Below are 18,863 nucleotides of genomic sequence, written 5' to 3'. Positions count from 1 at the left end.
GGCCAAACTGAGAGCAGTCACAGCCTACGTGTTTCTTCAAATGCGCCTGCCAGGAGTCCTCTGATCTATCAGAGGGACGTGGGCAGAATAAGACATGTTGCTTTCTGAATTTTAGTAAGGGTCGGAGTGGCTCAGCAGCAACAAACTCCATTTGTACCTGGGCCTGCCTCTTGAAACCACCAGGCCAAAAGTAAACTTGAGAACTGAAAATAAACGGTAACAACCAGCCAGGGGGCTGCTGCTCAGGGCACCCACTACAGCCTGATTTCACTTCAGACGCTCTCTGATAAATACGCAATTGCCTTAATAGTATGCTGTCTCATCACCCCAGCACAAAGCAAACACCTTAAGGGAAATGCTCTGGAAGAGGGAAAAAAAAAAAAGGATCCATGAGTTGTACAAGCTGCAGTGCCTCTTGGTTTATATTCATTCTTCTACGGAAAGGAACCAGAAAGGCAAACTTCAGCTTTTTGAGGGACAAAGGAAAAAACAGCCACTCTCCCTTTATTGCAAACGTCCTATTAATACAAATGCTACTCGAATTCAAAAGGAGGGGCTCTGTGTTAATACATTTACTATTTACCACAGCAACTGGCTTTGCTTTTTCAAACAGACTTCACCCAGATGGCAGCTCTGGGGCTAGACCCTGGGTCACTCGGTCAGGGTCAGCCCTTAGGCTGCTCTCCCCTGGCCAGTCCCGTCCCACTCCCCTCCCCGACTGCAAGCCATGCCAAATGTAAACTCAATTCTGTTGAGCCCTGAGCCCCTTCTTTTCCGGAGCTGACGTTGTGAGGAACTGAGCAGTCCCCGCTCAGAATGGCAAAGAGGCAAACGCTGCAATGTCTTGTAGGGTTAAAAAAACCAAAATCAGAACCAAATCCCAGGAAGGGATCAGACTGCGGCGTCCAGCCTCTAGGCAGCCAAACTGGTGCTGACACGGTCTGTTCCTCCTAACCTCAGCAGAGACCATCCTCAAACTCACAACCCAATACCAGGGTTTTGGCATCTGGGTGGAGAGGTCAGTACCCAAGGTGGAAAAAGGGTTTCCTGGACCACAAAGGAGGCCTAATTATCCCTGACTGCAACACAGAGGACACGCGTCAGGCTCTCACTCAGAAGCTGGCTGTGACTGGACTGAAGAGGACTTGTTGATTAGCCAGGCAGGCCATAAATCAAAGCACTGAACATTCCGCAGCAGCAAGTGACAACAGGTGTTGCTTTCTAAGCGGAGGCAGATGATACATGGACTCAGCTGCTGAGCTAAGCCTTTGAAGGAGGAGTTCTGGATGGCTGACCTAGCTGAACATTCTGGCACACAAAGGGCTCTACCAATCCAAGAGTCCTTAGCCGGGGTTGGCACCTACCTGTGTTGGTGACACTGTATTCTTCACTCTTCTTTCTGGTCTGATAGATGACACACACCCAAACCAAGGATGTCAGTACAATGCTGCACACCACCGCAATGGTGATAATCCCCACAGTCATCCTGTCCTTCCTGCAGCCAAGGGATTGCAGGATGCTTACATGGCTGTGCGCCCGTTCAGTGCCAAGGGTGTTGGACATTTCACATGTGTATTTCCCAGCATCCTCCAGCACAACATTCCGAACGATCAGCAGCTGGTTCCCAGGGGTGAAATGATGCCTGTCAGTCACTACCAGGGGCTGGTCACCTTTCAGCCAGGTGATGCGTGGAGGTGGGCTTCCGGTTGCTTTGCACTGAAGGGCCACTGTTTCACCGACAGACACGACATGGTCTTCCAGTGGATGGATCAAGGATGGTGTCTCTGCAGGGGTTTAAGTACATACATTACATTTCTAGGCGGGGTTTGATTAAACAAAATTCTAAAGGTTGGCTAAGCAATACAGGTCTCGTATATCTCCTGGAGCTTTGCTACTGCACACCAATGGCATCACAGAGGCCTTTTTACTTCTCTTCCCATATCCTACACAAGAAAGCCAGGCCCCAGGCTAATTACACACACCCCTACCCTGGCGGAGGAGTAATAATTTTTTTTTTTTAATAACATGTAGACTGGGGAGACAGAGTTCAGGTTCTTCCTATATATTTCCCCCCCAGCAGGGGAGGCTAACCACATTTTCTATAGGGGGTTCCCCTACAGAAGATGTGTGACTTCAAACAGAAAAAGAACTCATTGTCTCATGCATCCGAGTTCTTTCACAGTCACCCACAACCTAGTGACGTGACTCCAACCCCACCATCCCATGAGTATCTGACAACTCAGGCATTCCCTTCTAAAACCTATTTCAGAAACTCAGAATGGGTCGTCTGCCTGCCCTGGCCAGGTCCCCAAGGAAACAGCCTCTTACCTAGAACAGTCAGGGTGGCATTCGCCAGCACAGAGCCTGCGGAGTTCTGCGCCGTGCAGCTGTAAACGCCCATGTCCTCTATCTTCACATCTGTGATGAAGAAGACGTCATCATCTGGCATGACGTGCATGCGGCGCTCTCGGGCTGCTGGGAAGTCAGTGCCCCCATCCTTCTGCCAAGCAATTTGTGGGATGGGGAAGCCATTAGCTGCACATTCCAGCCGCGCTGTCGTCCCCGTCCGGCTGGTGATGTCGTGGGGGGTTTTGATAAACGAAGGCAACACTGTGAAAGGAAAGGGAGGAGGGGAGAGAAGTAGAGTGACAAACAGCCTTATGGACATGAAACCAGCCATCCTGATGCTCGAGGATCCCCACACCCACAGTGTTTCTGGGATCAGTCTTGAGGGTGTGAAACAAAAGCCATCCTCCCGCTCAATGGAAATGTTTATTTGAGATGTTCCCTCGTTCTAGCCCTTTCTGTCATTCTCACTGGCAAAGACGCTACTGGAGTCTCACGTGCTTCAACCTAAGCACGTACTTAAGGGTCTGGCCAGGATGGCAACAACACAGTCAGGCAGGCGTGTGCCTGTAACCCGGGGCCTCCCAGTCCCTCCCAAGGGTTATGTAAGGCTGGATGACCTTTTGAACCCTGCCTGGCACTCACCGTTCACTGTGAGCCGGGCCTTGTTGGAGTAGGTGGAGCCAAAGTGGTTGGTGATGATGCACTGGTAGCGCCCCTCATGGGAGAAGGTGACGTGCCGCAGGTGCAGGACGGTGGTGTACTCCATCACCTCGCCGTCCCTGGCCCGCGCGTGGGCAAAGTTCTCGATTTCGGCGTTGTGCAGGATCTCGTTGTCCTTCTTCCAAGCAAACGTCATAGGGGAGCTGCTGCTGCTTGCAGCTGAGCAGGTGAAGCGGATATCCTTTCCCAGAACAGCCATGGTTGTCTCCGGTTGAATAATAATCTGGGGTTTGGGGAAATCGTCTGAAAAACAACAACAGAGGTTGAGTCCCAGACTAGGACGCTGCAACCGCTGTTACTGGTCACAATTCTTGCCATTTCCACTGTAACACAATTGTTTTAAGCAGAGGATGCAGCGTGAGTCTGGACTTAATCATCCATGAGTACCTTTAATTGGAGGAACTGACATTTCTACACATTTGCCTTTATGTACTGTCGATGGGAAGATAAAAGTTTTCTGTGCAACAGCGTATCTGCTTGCTCTTGCAAACTACTTAGTTTGTAAGGGAAGGCACCAGACTTTTAGACTGTAGGCATGTAGCAGTGCCTAGCAAAATGAGGTGCTAGCTCACTCCCTGGGAGGGAGGGATAGCTCAGTGGTTTGAGCATTGGCCTGCTAAACCCAGGGTTGTGAGCTCAACCCTTTGGGATGGGGGAGAAGGGATGGTGCTTGGCCCTGCCACGAGGGCAGGGGCTTGGACTCGATGACCTTCATATATATATATATATATATATATATATATATATATATATATATATATATACATACACACACACATACACATATACACACACACACACACGCTGCTCATGGCCAAAGCATCAGCTCAAACAATAAGAGCAAATCTGAATTTCAAGGGTAAGTTACAGCCCCTAAGATTTTGCCTGTAAACCACCCCACCTTCATAGTCCTGCCATAACCTGAAGCACAGGATGAAGTGGGTTAAAGTCATTGTTGCCACTGACAAACACAGATATGATGGCAGAAGATGTCAATGAACAACAGTTGTATTTGCCTGTCACCTTTCCAAAGTGGAGGTCGGCATCTGCGCCCCTCCGCCCAGGGCAACTGACGGTTTTAGCAGAGTTCCAAGCAGTTTTATTTATTAGAGTTCAACAGTGAAAGTTAATATTGGAGTAATGTTTAATACAACAATGGTGCCTCAAACTGGGGAGGCGTGGTGGCTGTTGGCTTGGCAATTCACCTGAGCGGCAATGCTGTCTTGATGTTAGAAATATTGGTTTGGCAACATTGCGGTGACTTGCCATGGGGACAGAGCATTTGAAAACTCATCTCTTCTCCTATCAGACCAAAACAACCACCCCACCAAGCCCATTCAGCTGCAGGTCAGCTGCTCTGGTGCCACAGGGGCTCAGCATGCGTGGGGATAACCGTGTTCATCTCAGGTGTGGATGGAATATGAGCTGAACTTTCACCAACCACACGTGCAAGTTATGCTTTCAGCTGAAGAATGAGACCTTTCCGAAGCTCCTCTACTCTCCATAAGCTGGCACTGGAAAGACGTAAGCCAGCTGAAAATCCACATAAGATAACAAGGCAAACCACACCAAGAGGCTCTCAAACAAGTGCCCCATTTAGTTTTAAAGGAGGACGGCATGAGTAACTGTGACTTTGGCTCATTCTCCTATCACAGCTTTCTGTTCCTCACTTTTAATTGTTCCTGATTATGAGCCGAGTTGTACGTGTGTGTGCAGCTGTTCTGCATTTGCCAGCCTGCTTTGCAGCCATACGTGGATGTAACAGCAGCGAGCAGCTGGATGAAAGAGAAAGCAGTAGTTGTGATCCAAGCAAATAAAACCCAGAGAGAGAGAAATGCAAATTTTAGCAATTGGCTGTTTCAGATGTAAGGGCTAAAACGTCCATGGAAAGAGTTTATATTTCACGACCCCTCCCACCACCCTTTTTTTTTAAACCTTTTGTTCTTACAGTGCAGGGCTGGGGGGTGGAGGGGAGGGAAAATCCCAGACCCAAAAACTGAATCTCACTGGGCTACATTCTGAGTGCAAATTCACTGCTGAAATCCTGCCCATACTACTCTTTAGGACCAGAGCAGCTGGATTTATAAGGAACTCACTGTTGGTCCTCTCTGATTTAACACTCAGAGTGCCTTATAAAGGAAAGCAGCGTGAGGTGTGGTTTTGGTGAGAAATAGATTGTAGTCAGTGACAAATTTTTAACACGCAGGCTTGGGTTTGCTTTGATGACACAAAATCTCCACCAATCCCCACGTGATCACAGTCTAGCAGCAAAAAGAAATCTCTGTCGAAAGAAGACCAGCTCGTCACACAGCCTCAAACACCCAGACCGCACTTACCGCACACAAAGCTTTCCGCGGGCACGGCAAATATGCTCATGCCCTTTAGGGACTCAGGATGGGCGCAGGTGGCTATCACAAAGGGCTGCAGCTCTCTCTCTGCTAACCACTGCGGCAGCCATTTCAGCTGGCAATCGCACAGGAAGCTGTCGCTGTGTATGTGGCTGGAGGAAAACAAACGAAAGTCCCTGCTGAAAGCTTTGCGAGAGAAACGCTGCGAAGCTCAGAGCCCACGTTCCCTCTCATTTCTCCCATTCACGTGCGGAACAAATGTTATGTCCACTGAGGCCTGTGTGAATGTGCACCATCAACAGAAACATACACTGCTGGCTGTGGGTGCTCTGCTAATCAGCTCGGCGGCACCTGAATCTCCTGGGCAGCCGGCCAAGCACTCAGCTTACAAGGAACTCTGCTCAGAGGCCTTTAACGCCACTCACCATCTTCCCTTTCCCTCAACATGAGCAAAAAGGAAGAGGATGGCTGGTTTGTTCAGAAACAAACCCAAGAGTGTGAAATACAGCACACTTGTATAGCAACTCCCTCCTCGCCTCCCCGCAAAAAATCTCTTTGTACATTACAAACATTAATTAACCCTGCAACAGCTCCAGGACGCTACAAGTACTGATAGCACTTTTATACGCTCAGGTAAACTGAGGCAGAGACAGACCTGGAATGAAAGCCAAGCTCTGAAATAGCTTTGAAGATCCAAACCTGAGTCACCTGTCAGTGGCAGAGTCAGGAAAGAAACCCAAGAATCTTATACCCCACCTGTATAATTATTACACATGCACTTTCTCTGCCCACCATGGTGTCAAAAGTCTTTATTAGAGGGCTGAACGTATGGTTTAATCGCGGAGTGTCAAGAGAGTTCTGAAAACCTCTCTATTTACAGCCCCTAGTAGCCTAGTTGGCCCATGCTAATCCTTCCTGCATTTCCACCACAGTCCAAGCAACGTGTCTCTGCCCTTCCTTCTCTTCATACACTCAGATGGTTTTGCATTAGCCTGGCTAAGGGGTTTGGGAGGCACAGGCTCAGCTTAGGGAATTGTGTTTGTAGGTGAACTACTGATTTGCAGGGGCAAGAGAGGACCAACAAATCACTGTCTTTGTAGGAGTCCAACAAAAAAGTGAATATTTCACACAACAAAAATTCCTCAACATCCTCCTGGTAACTTGGCGGCTGCTGTTCAGAAGAAATCTTAGAATTCTGCTCCACCTGTGTAACTAGTTTAAGGCCACCAAAGATGGGGCATAAGTTACCTAGCCACAGTCACCTCAAACTTTGCAGAACTACCTCAGTAAAGCGAGGCCTGGGCCGTGTGTGTTGTCAGGCGCCTGGTGACCTCTAGGAAGTTTTTAAAATGCTCCCTGCTCGAGTAACTTGTCGCAGTGGTCAGGACAATAGCGCTCCGCAAATTAACATCGACAGAGATTTGGCCTTTGTGTTGTTTTAGGAACCTTTTACTAAGTGTGATGTAGACAAGTGACCATTCAAACTTCATCGCTGGGGGCTATCATAAAATAATGATTTTTAGGCAAAGGCATTTCTAGGAAGCTTCACTCTCAGCAAAGCAGCAATACTGGTTTGACGCTCCAAAGGCCAAGCAGAGGTTGCGAACTACATGTTAACTAGACAGTGACTGGGGACATCATATATTACAGCTTAACCTTTAGAGCACAGAGAGGAGGACAGGCACCTGTGTGTATGTCCACAACAAGAGAGCCCTGGCGCTGAGCGAAAGCAGCAGCTCTGGTAACACCGCCAGGTTTTTACAGCTGACGCTGGATGATATACAGTTCAGATCCACTTGTGTGGCTACTGAAATGTCAGCACTGTGTGCAGAGACCCTAAACATAGATATAATGGAAATGCACACTGGCCAGCAAGCATTAAACAGATCACAGAGCAAGGTAAAAGAACAAAAGATGGCTAACGGGGCTGGATCTTCTGAGCGGAGATGAATAAGTACACACATGCCACCCGCGGTTACTATGCTCTAGTTTCACACACTACTAAATGTGAGACGGTTTTGGGACATCTGCTCCAGAGTAAAAATAACCCCTAGGGGACATTGAGGGAGAGTGGGGAACGGAGGCACTTTAGATTGTTTCCAATGGCATCTTATACATGTGACTGATGTGGTACTGCTCACGTACAGTACCAGAGATCCATGCAGGGTTCATGGCACACACGATGCAAGTACTTACAGCTGCTTCAGGTTCTTCATCTTAGCAAAAGCATCTGGTTGGACAGACCTGATTGCATTGTCCCTGAGGTTCCTGAAGAACAAACCAGAGGCACTTTAAACAAAAAATAAATACTACAGTAACACCAAGAGACCAACATCTTTTCTCCAAGATAACAGAACACACATTTTACGGGACGCAAGCTCTACATTCAGGGAGCCCCCAGTGGTGTGTAACTGTACTATTATGGATCTATGCTGTGCCCAAGACTTCTTCGCTCTGAGCTAACGCTGCTAGCCTGTACACCCCACCAAAGCCAGCCACAAGAAAAAGAGGAACTACTCTTTCACCACCTCAGCCTAGACTACCTCCACTAGTTATTCCATATCTCCGGCACCTTTCTGATCCCAAACCGACAGCTTGACTTCCAAGCAGGTTTACTGGTCACAGATCAACTCCTCAGTAGCTAGAAATCTGTGGTGTTCCGTTACCTACAAACCAGTCATCCTGAATAAAAGGACTCCACCTGCATATAAACATTCTCAAGGGACGTGGGCCCAAGATATTGTTAGAACGTGTGTATGGGAAGAACCTGGTTGTTTACTTTCAGTTATCTAGTGTGAGTAAAAAGGGGCAAAATTTTCCAAAAAGGCATATTTTCAAATGTGTCCCTCTCCACAAGTTCATATCATTTTAGTGGGGGGGAGGGAGGAAATCACTTGTGCTTTGAAGAGGGATTATGCCAAAATCCGGACTCTAAACTCCGTCACAAAAGTGACCGAAACAATAGTTTAGTGCTGCTTTCAGTGCAACTGCAACACAGACATTCTTGATCCATCCAAAACACAATTGCTCTTTGCTGTTCCTTTTAGTGCCAGTGGCCTGCGAGTCAACATGCCCAACAGCCAATAAATCATACAGAGCAACAAAATATTTAAACCTGGCTAAATCTAAGAGAACACTAATGATGAATTGCTGCAGGAGGCACTGGCCGTGGGAGGAGACAGGCAGAACTGTTTAGCTGTAGCCAATCTGGCTTTCTGCAAACAGCTCAAAAAATGGTTAAACTGAATGAGACGTTTTGTTTCTTTATCAGAAGCTCGTCATTTTCAACATGTCTTGCCACAGAGTTTGGAGGAACACTGAGTGCGGGAGTCGAGGTCTGAAACACGGCTTCACTGCAAACAGCCTGCGAAGTCACTGTGCTATGAGGCAAGAAGATACTTATCCCAATCCAAATTAAAAAAAAAAAAAGTTAAGGGCATGCGAATTTGCCATATGGTCTGTAACTTTGTTCCTGGCACAAAAAAAGGCCAAAGTTGAAGCTGACTTATAATGAGAAGGCAGCAGCTGGCCCCCACAAATGGGCTGGCTTCTCATTTTACAAAGACGCTATTAAATTGCTAGCAGACCTCCTCGGCCATTTTTAGCAGGCCCCGTTCCAAATGGCAAAGGATGGTGGGTTACTCACAGGTGCTCCAGGGCCTCCAGGCCTGAGAACGCTTTCTTGGCCACTGACTTGATCTTGTTTCCAAACAGAGTTCTGCAGTTTCCAAACATCCAGTGCCAGATAAACAGAAAGAAAAGGCAAAAGAGAGCACACAATTAACGTGACTGTATCTGATAAAGCGTCCAGTGGACGGCACTGGAAATCTGAACTGCACAGAGATTAAGGGGCTGGAGCGTGCATGTCTTCCCCTCCTGAAATGAAATACTTTTATCTGTATCACAATTTAATAGTGATGACAGTATGAAACAGAACACACCCTCTCACATAAAGAGAGAGAGGTCTGGGATGGTACTTGGAAATTGGTTGTTGAGCAACAGAAGGTGACGGATGGGTTGTGGACAGAGTTAAGTGCAATACCAGTTTAACAAGATATTGGACTGTTGCAGCAACACTTTCCACTTCTGACCTTTACTAGGAGAGGAATAAATTACTTTTGGTAATTTTTGGAGGAAAAGGGGAAAGCTGAACTTTTGCACACATGCAGGAGCTGCGAGATCTTTAAAGGGGTCAGAGTCTCTTTACACTTTTGCAAAACGCCTTGTGCAAAAGGATCCTGAGCAAACAAAGTGAGCCCTGTCCCAAGGGACAATGAGTATGTTTTCAAACTTCCATGAACGATCAGCATTCCTGCAATATTGTGTTATTTGCAGAACACTGCCAATTCCGATGCTCACAGCACAATCTGGTATTTACAGAGGACCAATTTTCTACAGATAATCCCAATTGTCAGTAGAAGCATTCACCTAAAACACTGAATACCCATCTCAACAGCTTTAATTAACAGCAAGAAAGGTCAATATTGAGGTTTCTCCCCAGCTTTTGCTAAGCAAGGTAGAGCTTTCATTGAAGCCTAGTTCTCAACTGCATCCAATCCAACAGATCACTTGGGCTGGTCAGCTGTAGTCTGGCAACTTTGCGGAATTTGCAAGAGTTCCACAGAACAATCTGCCGAAAGCACTGGAGCTGTTCTGAAGAAATCCCCTCAAATTCTGTCACTAGCACCCTGGAGAACCCAGAACCAGCAGATCGGATGCTACAGAAAACTGGTAGCATGCTGGAAATAGGCCAAAATTAGAGGTCACTGCCCTGGTTGGGTGATTAAGCAAGGAGACAGAATAAAAACAATGTAAATATTAAGGGTGAAATCTGCAGGCCTTGCAACAGCCTGATCCACACATGGCTTGAGGGCACACAATAATGGTGAGCAGGGAATGGTGCTGCCAGCCCTAGATTGGTATGCGCATCATGATCCTTTCATTAGCTATACACAGAGGTCTGTTGCCCCTGGAATTATGAAGCTAGTGTACACGCCTGCAAACTCAAGTATATATTCATATTTCCTTACAGACCCTAGATAACCAGGTTTCCAATTATGAAATCATTATAAACCCAGTGACCCTCTTCAAAAGCTTTTGGAATGGAAGCCCAGTGGCAGGCAGCTCTGCAATTAGCCAGCCTGCTCCAAGTGAGGAAATGCTCTCTCAGTAGAGTCGGTGCGCCCACCCCACAATTGAAGTATAATGACACCGCACACAAGCAGTTCATGAGTAAGTAGCATTTTCCCTCTTTGCACCTGCATGAAGGTCTTTGAGTGAGCCATCAAAAAACAGTTAAATTTAGCAGCTTGAATAATTAGGGGACTGGCGGCTCCCCACTGATGCTTTTTATGCTTCACTGGTTCTCAGCTCCCTCTTCTGAGGCTGTGTTTTAATTCAGGTCTGCCTTCCCCACTCTGGAGAGCTTCATCTATAATTCAGGCAAGGCTTCAGAGCCTGGCTTCCATTCTCCAACCCCCTCCCAGTTTAACACCTTCATTATGCTGAACAACCCTCTCATTGCTAAATCCTCTCAGAGACTAATCCTGGCCAGATCAAAGGGGAGCGACTTTTAAGGCAATCTCCCCAGAGCTGAGGTGATTATTAATTCATTGGAAGCTTTCCAGACGAAGTGCCATTAATTTTTTTGTATGCAAATGCGTTTAAAGGCCATTGACGGTTTAAACACCAGTCCTACACCAGACAACGTCCTGCTTAGAACAGAGGCTGGTAAATTTTTTTTTAAATAAATCTGGGGAGTAGGAATAATACTTAATTGAAGCCCTGAGACAAAATTCAAACTCCTGACTTGAGTGATGATGGACTAAATTAGGCCTTTGTGGACTGCAAGTTCTTGGCCTGCCTCAAAGAAGGCAGCTAGAATATCTGCCCATTAGGAGCATGTTTCCAACCTGTTATTTTAAAGCACAATGGATAATCCAAGCTGAGACCCAATAATCTCTCCGTCCTTTCACTCATATGTAACCCCAATCCAGCAAGTGTCCCATGACTTCTCTGCCAGAGCCACTTCCCTGTGACTCTCTCCTTCCATTCAGACTCCTTTGGCCCCTTCTCAGGCCATAACCTTTCTTAGCCCCTAAACTCCTGCTCCCCTCTTCCCCACTGCTCTACTCCGGCTCCTCTGCCAATGTAACCCCACACTCAGGAGCGTGGTTCACTGTCCCATGGAGCAGCACCTACGCCACTTACACGGAGGAAGACTGAGTCCCCTCTACAGTCACAGCTGAGAGCCAGCTGGCTTTTAGGTCACACTGGGTAGAGGCTCATGCACTAAGCTCCAGAGGGCCCTGGTTTGAGTCCACCTGTTGGCAGCTACACCCACTGTTCTGAAGGAAGCCCTCTGACTATGAAGGCTTCCTCCAGCACAGAGCTCTTTTCTCTTCTGAGCCTTTCCCTGCCAAGCATACCACTCTCATCTACTCCCTTGCCTTAACTCCATCTGCTAAAATCCACCCTTTGAACTCATCCCCGCCCCACCTGCCTCCCACCACACACGGGGCCTCACCAACTATCAACAAGACAGCCAAGAAGTTCCCTCGCTAGCACTGGCTCCTCCACCACGCTTTCTCCAGTGACTGAATTTCCTGCCTGTGTAACCCACACACCTGCTGGGTGTGGTGCCCTGTCCCCTCTAGTGGCACTGAGACCACCTGCACAGCGAATAAGGACTCTATGGCCTTCGCTAGCAGGCAAGCTGGCTTTTAGCTCAGGTGGTAGAGGCTCCTGCTCTGAGCTCCAGAGGTCCGAGGTTCCATTCCACCTGGAGATGACCGGGATTTGTCCACGTTATACCTACCCTCCATCTGTAATAGTCGCCTCCTGCTCTCAATCCTTGCCTTCTAGCTCATTCTGTCCTCTGGTCTTCCCTTCCTCCCCTCTCGCATCTCAAACTACTCCGCCTCCCTCAAACTGACCACATTCCTTCTGCGCCCACAATGGAAAAAAAAAGTCCTTCTTGGCCACCTCCATCTTAGGTCCCCACTGAAACCCATCTCCCAAACAGCAGTAACAACAGACACAAAGCACCCTCTTCTGAGATACCTCCCACCATACAGTGCACTCTGCCATGTCAGCATCAGAGACGCGAGGTGAACGCGCAAAGAGAAGCAACCACTAATAATCGAGAGACTTCCAATCAGTCACAACGTGCCAGAAACTTGCCCAACAGGATGGACTAGATAGCTGAGTTCAATACCCTCTGTGCACTCCCCGCAAAAGGGAAAAGAACAATATAACAAGCTGCGCAAGCCTCCTACATGTATCTGTAATATATATACATTCTTGCACATTCTCCTCAAGCAGAACCAGTTTTCTTTTCACCCCTTTAACACGTCTCCCCCAATAAGATGGATATTACCACCCACAGGAGCTCTTTAAAATAAGTCATCACAAGATCACTCATAAATAAAACTGCACACAGTCCGCATCACTAATGAAACTGATGGCTCATATCCTGGGGGAAGGTAACAGCTAAGCCCCTAAAGAACAGATATTTGTCCGATTCACTTAAACTGTGGTGTGTAACATGCATTAAGCCTAACTCTGAGGTCTTCTCCTTGTTATTACCTTTTTGTCAGCAGCTGAGCATCACTCAGTGATTGTGTGGAAGGAACTTTTCCCTTGTTTTTTGCATAAATGCAACTCATTTGCGCTAAATCTTTGAGCCCAAACCCCTGAGTTTGTTTCTCTCATCGCTCAATGAGTGAATATTCACCTGCTCTAACAGCATGAGGTTCGCTCCTATGAAAGGAAAACAAACACGTGCTCCCTAGGAACGGCATTTACTCCCATTTAGTGAGATGGGGGCTGTTCTCTCACCCTTCCTTCAGGTTTATCGCTGCTCCCCAAAGAAGAAAGTCCAAACAAAACCCTTCCTGCCCACCCTCCTCCCCCTAAAGGGGCTTCCAAAGCCGGGCTACTCACAGTTTGTTTAGGTTTTCCAGGCCTGTAAAGGCCCCACTGGTGTCCTCTATTGTGCCTGAGATCTCATTATGGTCCAGGTCCCTGGGGAGAAGACAAAGGAAAGCTCACAATCAATCAACTTCTCAGTCCTGGCCTTTAAAGCCACTGAAGAACTAGAGGAAAACATTTGGGAGCAGCTTTCGAAGAGCTTCCCATTTTGTCCTCACTGTACCTCACTTTTAGCTGTGAGCCTAGAACTAGAGCTAAGCAGACTGTCTCAGCAGAGCCTACTGTTTTCACCTGATTTTTCTAAAGAACGAACATGGGGACATCAGCAATTGGTGCTTTCCAATACGATCCCCTCCGCTATTTTAAAGCAGCCCTGCAGTGGATGTTTTAAATCGGACTTTATGCCCTTTTCTAATTCTTCGTGCTGTATGAAGGAGTCCGTGTGTGCATGTGGCAGAGTTCCCTTCAAACAAAGGGGAGCTTGTTCCTCCTGAAAACACACACACACCCCATGGTCACAGGAATTGTCAGGTGCAAGATCCTTCTAGTTGCTTATTGGTTTTAACAGTGACAACTACCAACTGCCTAGGAGGAAGGTGTAAAAACTGCATAGCATACAGATATGGGATAATCTGTGCTCAACATTCAGTATCACCCTGATGTCTAGTAGTCAGATATATCGTCTTGAGAATCCCCTCCAGAATCGTGTTCTAATTCCTGCAGCAACTCTAGCATTCACATAAATGTTCAGTCCCTTTTGAATCTTAAATTTTTGGTCTCAGTGACTTCCTATGGCAATGCGTTCCACATTCCACTGCCTTGCCTAGAGAGAGAAATTTAGGAGTGCAATTATACTGGCATAATTGTACAGTTACAGAAGCTCATGCAGGCCTTCTTATGCTTGAATAAAGAGCCCTTTTCCACTTCAATTTGCAAAGCGTTCATTAGTTACTGGAATATATAGATAATGAAAACTAGCAAAAAAAAAAATCACAGATTAAACTCCTTTCTCATCTCTCCCTTGAAGCTCCAAATGCTAGAGTTCAGCAGAAAACAACTTTAGAATTTTGAATGTTCTTTAATATAAGAATACACATACTTTTTCGCCTTTTAGCATCAGCAGGAAGGTGAAAATTCCACAAATCAAACCCCATCTCCCACAAATCTACTCTTTTCTTCACACCTTAAAAAGATATTAGAACAGCGAGGGTTTCAGATGCGTGTGATATAGCACACAACGTGAGAACGGAAGAACCTCTATCTCAACTTCTTAGCCAGGCCAGGACTCAAATTCTGCCAGTTACTTAAACTAACTGCAGTCTTTATTGCTAGTCATGATTTCTGGGCTTTACATCATGAACTGAAGCCGTGAAAAGAAGTGGCCCATGGCCAAAAATGCCCATTTCTCAGCCGGCGTCATTGTCAGACCTGAGTTCCATGTCTCAGTGTGACACCAGCCCAGACAGCGTCATTGTGGCTGTCAGTCTGATCTGGGGGCAAAGCCGTGCCAAGTGGATGGAAGAATAACAATGCAGTGGGACATGGGCGCAACCAAGCTGCAGTGCCCAGGGGGGAGAGACAAGTGAGACCAGAGTCGGGGAGACTGGCGGGGATGCACTGCAGGATGTTGGGAAGACGGCATTACATAAACTGGATTATGAAAACTTCACCTCGGAGGCTTGCGTGTTTTAATTTCTGCCAGTTTCACCCTGCACTTTAACTAACCCGCCTGCTTGCAATTTAGGTCCTGTTTTTTGGGACACATGAATAAACCCTCTGTTCCTGAAGATCTGTCCTCAGGCCAATTCCCCTCTCCCCATCCACTCCGCCCACTGTACTTGGGACCACTGCACTGGCCTCTTCACCCTATGAGAGGAAACAGGAGGTTGCCGTTGGGAATGTTTGCGATCTCTGGCACGTACTTTTATTGAGCAAGTGTCACAGTGTGTTTTCTTAAAAAGGGAAAAGAAAATTGTCTGGCTTGTCCGCCTAAAGGAAGCTGAAGTCTTAGTATTGGGGGAGGGGGAAAACATGGGCTTTTTTTTTTTTTTTTTTAATATGTGCGCGCGCGCACGCGCACACACACGCGCACACACACACACACACACACACACACACACACACAGCGCCTGGGGATGCTGGGCCTTTTCTCTTTTGTATTCAACTTCTCTTTTCTCCCAGCCCCTCTCGCCAATTTCCTATTGTTTCTGGCTGGCTGAGCCTGAATGCTTGCTGCCTTGTTAATCATTATGCTGCGAGGTCCCCAGGCCTGACCTCAGCTGAATAGCTCCACATTTCAGCAGTTTCACACCCACCAAAGGCTCGTGGACAATAGGCCACAATTAAAGCATGCTCGGCTCTTTTTCACCAGGTGCAGGGCCTACTAGCCTTCCTCTTTATTCAATTACAACTCGCTCTTTTTCCCCTTGCACTGGACACATTCCCGCACTCCTGGTTTGTCTTTGCAAGCCTTTCGTTCCCGCACTGACAGCTGCCCGGGAGAAAGGCCTCTCTGAATGTCGGTGGTTGAAAGGCTTAAGCTTTTTTTTTTTTTAAATTACTCTTCAGTTACTGCCTCCTGTGTGAATCTCACTACAGGAATAAAGATGTGCCCAGTACAGCAAGCAGGGAAGGGAAAGGTCATCTGTTCTTGCTTCCTTTTCACTGATCAAAGCATAGTGGGGCCCGATCAGAAGGAAGACAAGCCCCAAGCTATATTTCTTTTTAAAAAGTGGAATAAAAATCCCCCCAGTGAACACAACTGGCCTTGCAGGCTGAGCTGGTAAACCTGTCTGAGGGACTGTCTGGCAGGGGAGATGAAAGAACCAAGCAGGCCAGATCCTCGGCTGGTGCAAACGGAAGGGTCGGCACAGAGGACATGGGGACAAGCTATCAAGAGAAGCTGTGGGTTCTTCCTCTCAAGACTAGCTGCCTTTCTGGTAGATGTGCTTGAGGCAGGCACCAGCTACATGCAGCAGGGCTGACAGTCGCTGTGGGCTCCAGGGCAAGGTGGCTCCAGGCACTAAAAAGGATGGGGCCAAAGGTAGAAGGGGCGGGGCCAGGGGCAATTCCCTCGGGCAGTGCGGTGGAGTGGCAGTGGAGTTCCAACTGCCACTGAAATGCCAGGCCCTGGGGCAACTGCCCCTTTTCCCCTTGTCAGCAGGCCTTGTTAGGGGGCAGCCAGGACATTCTATGGTGTGTATCATGCAGGAGGTCAAAGTAGATGGTCTAATGCTCCCAACTGGCCTTAAAAATCCATGAAACTCTGAGAGAGCGTCTACTTGCACCAGTCTGAGGATCAGGGCCAGACTGCCTCATTCAATCCCACATCCTTGGTTCTGCCCTGTCTGGTTCTGCCCTTGGTTCTGCCCTTGTCTGGTTACCTTGCAGGGACGCTCCCTGAAACCCACATCATCAGCTGAACATAACTCGCAGGGCCATAGCCCTTGCGATGCCAGGACCCCTTAAAGCTCCCTATAGCATGGCAGTCCATTCTTTTTCCACTGGTGTCACAGATAGGGAATCAAATCAACAGTATCAAACCAAACAGAGGGCCCCTTGCTCCTGCAATATCAGGCCCAATTCTAATCCTCCCAGAATTCAAAGGAAGATTCACTGTGACTTTAACGGGACTGGGCCTCGTAAGAAATACAAGACTTCCATCATCAGCTTCACTAGTCCGGAAATTCTCTATCTCACACAGACTAGTAAGTACGTCCCTGGCAGCATCCATTGTCAGCCAGTCATATTGTCTGGCTGGGTGCAGCTTTGTGTATGATCCTCATCCATGTCTGCAAGTCATCATCTCTTCAGCCCTGACTGAATCTCATTGTTTCTGCCACTCAGGCAGGCTTTCAGTGGGATCTTTGCATAGATTTTTGGATGACATTTATTGGTTAATAAAAGGGGAAACGAAAGGATGAAAAAACGCTTCGGCAATGGAAAGATTCTTCTTCACGTGTACTGGATTTACAGTGGAAACAAAACTGGTTTCTTAAAATTCAGTCCATTTATGAGGTGCTTCAACTAACACTGAACCAGATGCGCGGCCCCATCCGACTCCAAAGGACGACATGGAAAATGCAGTCATTAGAACTCAAGAAGGGTTCAGACATCAGAGCTTTTAACTATGCACTTAGCTTAGTGCATTCTGCTCTGCCAGGCCTAAATCCTGAAAGGAGAACCACAAGAACAATGACTCTAAAACAGGCAACTCATGACTTTTTTTCCCTTGATCAGCAAAGAAATTCATATTATCCAAGTGGAGAATTATAAACCAGTTCTGAATACAAGTTGAACCTCTGTCATCCGGTACCCTCGGGAATTTGACAGACTACAGGAGGTCAATATTGAGCACATGACCAACACTGCCACTACTTAATGGGCTCTTGGAAGGCATTTATGGGTAACTTACAGCTAAATAACAGCACAGAACACTGCGAGCAAGGACTGGTGGCTGTAAACAAACTTTATGGGACCACGGGAAACTTGGCCACACGCATGGTAAGTGGTTGTCCAGCTAATTAATATCAGGCTGCATTATGGATATTGATGGATGAGTGTGTCCCGGATTAGAGAGGTTCAACCAACACTAATAATTTAACAGAACTTTTAAAGCTCCTTTCATGCTCGGATCTTACACAAACATTCACAAGCCAGGCACTCTCTGTAAGGTATACAAAGGGATCCCTTCCCACCTCAGCACTACAATCCAGTACAATATCCACTTCTGGGGGGAGAGACAACAGAACGGAGCACGGGACAGGCAGGAGGATTTACAACAGGAAAAGTCAGGGAGGACGCTGGAGCCAAAGAGAAGTGGAGAGGGAGATTTGGCTCACAAGAAAATTTGTCTCCCGCGTTAGTCAGGACAGCAAGGTTAGCTATTCGGATGGGCGGGCGGATGGGCATAAAACGTGAAGGGGGCAGCAAGGCCAGTCTATACACGGAGCCAGGGTAACTTACAGAACACGCAGGTTCCTGAGCCCTCTGAAAGCTCCCTCTGCGACATGGCTGATGGAATTGTGGTTCAGTCGCAGGATACGCAGTCCTCCCAGGTCCGCCAGGCTCCCCTCATCCAGTCTGGAGAGGTTGTTAGAGGACAATACTCTAAAGAGAAAACCCAACAGAAAGCCGATCACTCTAGCTGCCGTTGCCTGAGCCGCTCTGCGGTACCTGTGCTGTCTCCAAGCCTCGTGTGCACCTCCTACAAAACAGGGAGTTATGGTAAGGTGGGAGAAGAGGTTAAGCTGGGTGAAAATCAGCCGAGCAGTTTGCAAATACCCCCACAGACAGAAGAGAGCATGACAATGAGGGGCCTGATCAAGTGACACTAAGTGCACGTCATTCTCTGGTTACAATTCTCCCATACGCCTCTGCCCCAGCGGGGCCCATTCTAACCTGGAAGCTGGATTCTCAGGGACCACTGCAAAGATGACGCCCATGCCCTCCTGCGCTGTTTGAGGCTGCGAGGTGCTGGCACCTTCGGACAGAAGGGTCCTGAAATCGAGCCAG

General features: G+C 47.6%; 2 protein-coding genes across 2 annotated transcripts in view; one reads left to right on the top strand and one right to left on the bottom strand.

Annotated features, from left to right (window-relative positions):
• SLC25A26 (solute carrier family 25 member 26) overlaps nt 1-9,054 on the top strand; it is a 166,223-nt gene extending 157,169 nt beyond the window's left edge. Inside the window, exon 10 of the mRNA XM_075005835.1 lies at nt 8,689-9,054. Within this exon, the coding sequence (XP_074861936.1) occupies nt 8,689-8,758 (70 nt within the window). The 3' untranslated portion in view covers nt 8,759-9,054. The remainder of the gene's footprint in view (nt 1-8,688) is intronic.
• The window catches only part of LRIG1 (leucine rich repeats and immunoglobulin like domains 1), a 134,217-nt gene that overhangs the window by 5,414 nt on the left and 109,940 nt on the right, over nt 1-18,863 (bottom strand). Inside the window, exons 8-15 of the mRNA XM_075005833.1 lie at nt 18,315-18,458; nt 13,362-13,442; nt 9,064-9,135; nt 7,614-7,685; nt 5,406-5,569; nt 2,992-3,312; nt 2,329-2,610; nt 1,365-1,784 (exon numbers count right to left, since the gene is read on the bottom strand). Coding sequence (XP_074861934.1) covers nt 1,365-1,784; nt 2,329-2,610; nt 2,992-3,312; nt 5,406-5,569; nt 7,614-7,685; nt 9,064-9,135; nt 13,362-13,442; nt 18,315-18,458 — 1,556 coding nt within the window. The remainder of the gene's footprint in view (nt 1-1,364; nt 1,785-2,328; nt 2,611-2,991; nt 3,313-5,405; nt 5,570-7,613; nt 7,686-9,063; nt 9,136-13,361; nt 13,443-18,314; nt 18,459-18,863) is intronic.

Source organism: Carettochelys insculpta, chromosome 11 (genome assembly GCF_033958435.1).
Source record: "Carettochelys insculpta isolate YL-2023 chromosome 11, ASM3395843v1, whole genome shotgun sequence".
Lineage (NCBI taxonomy): Eukaryota > Metazoa > Chordata > Testudines > Carettochelyidae > Carettochelys > Carettochelys insculpta.
The sequence above is the reverse complement of the archived record's forward strand: the minus strand, read 5'-3'. Positions and strand labels throughout refer to the sequence as shown.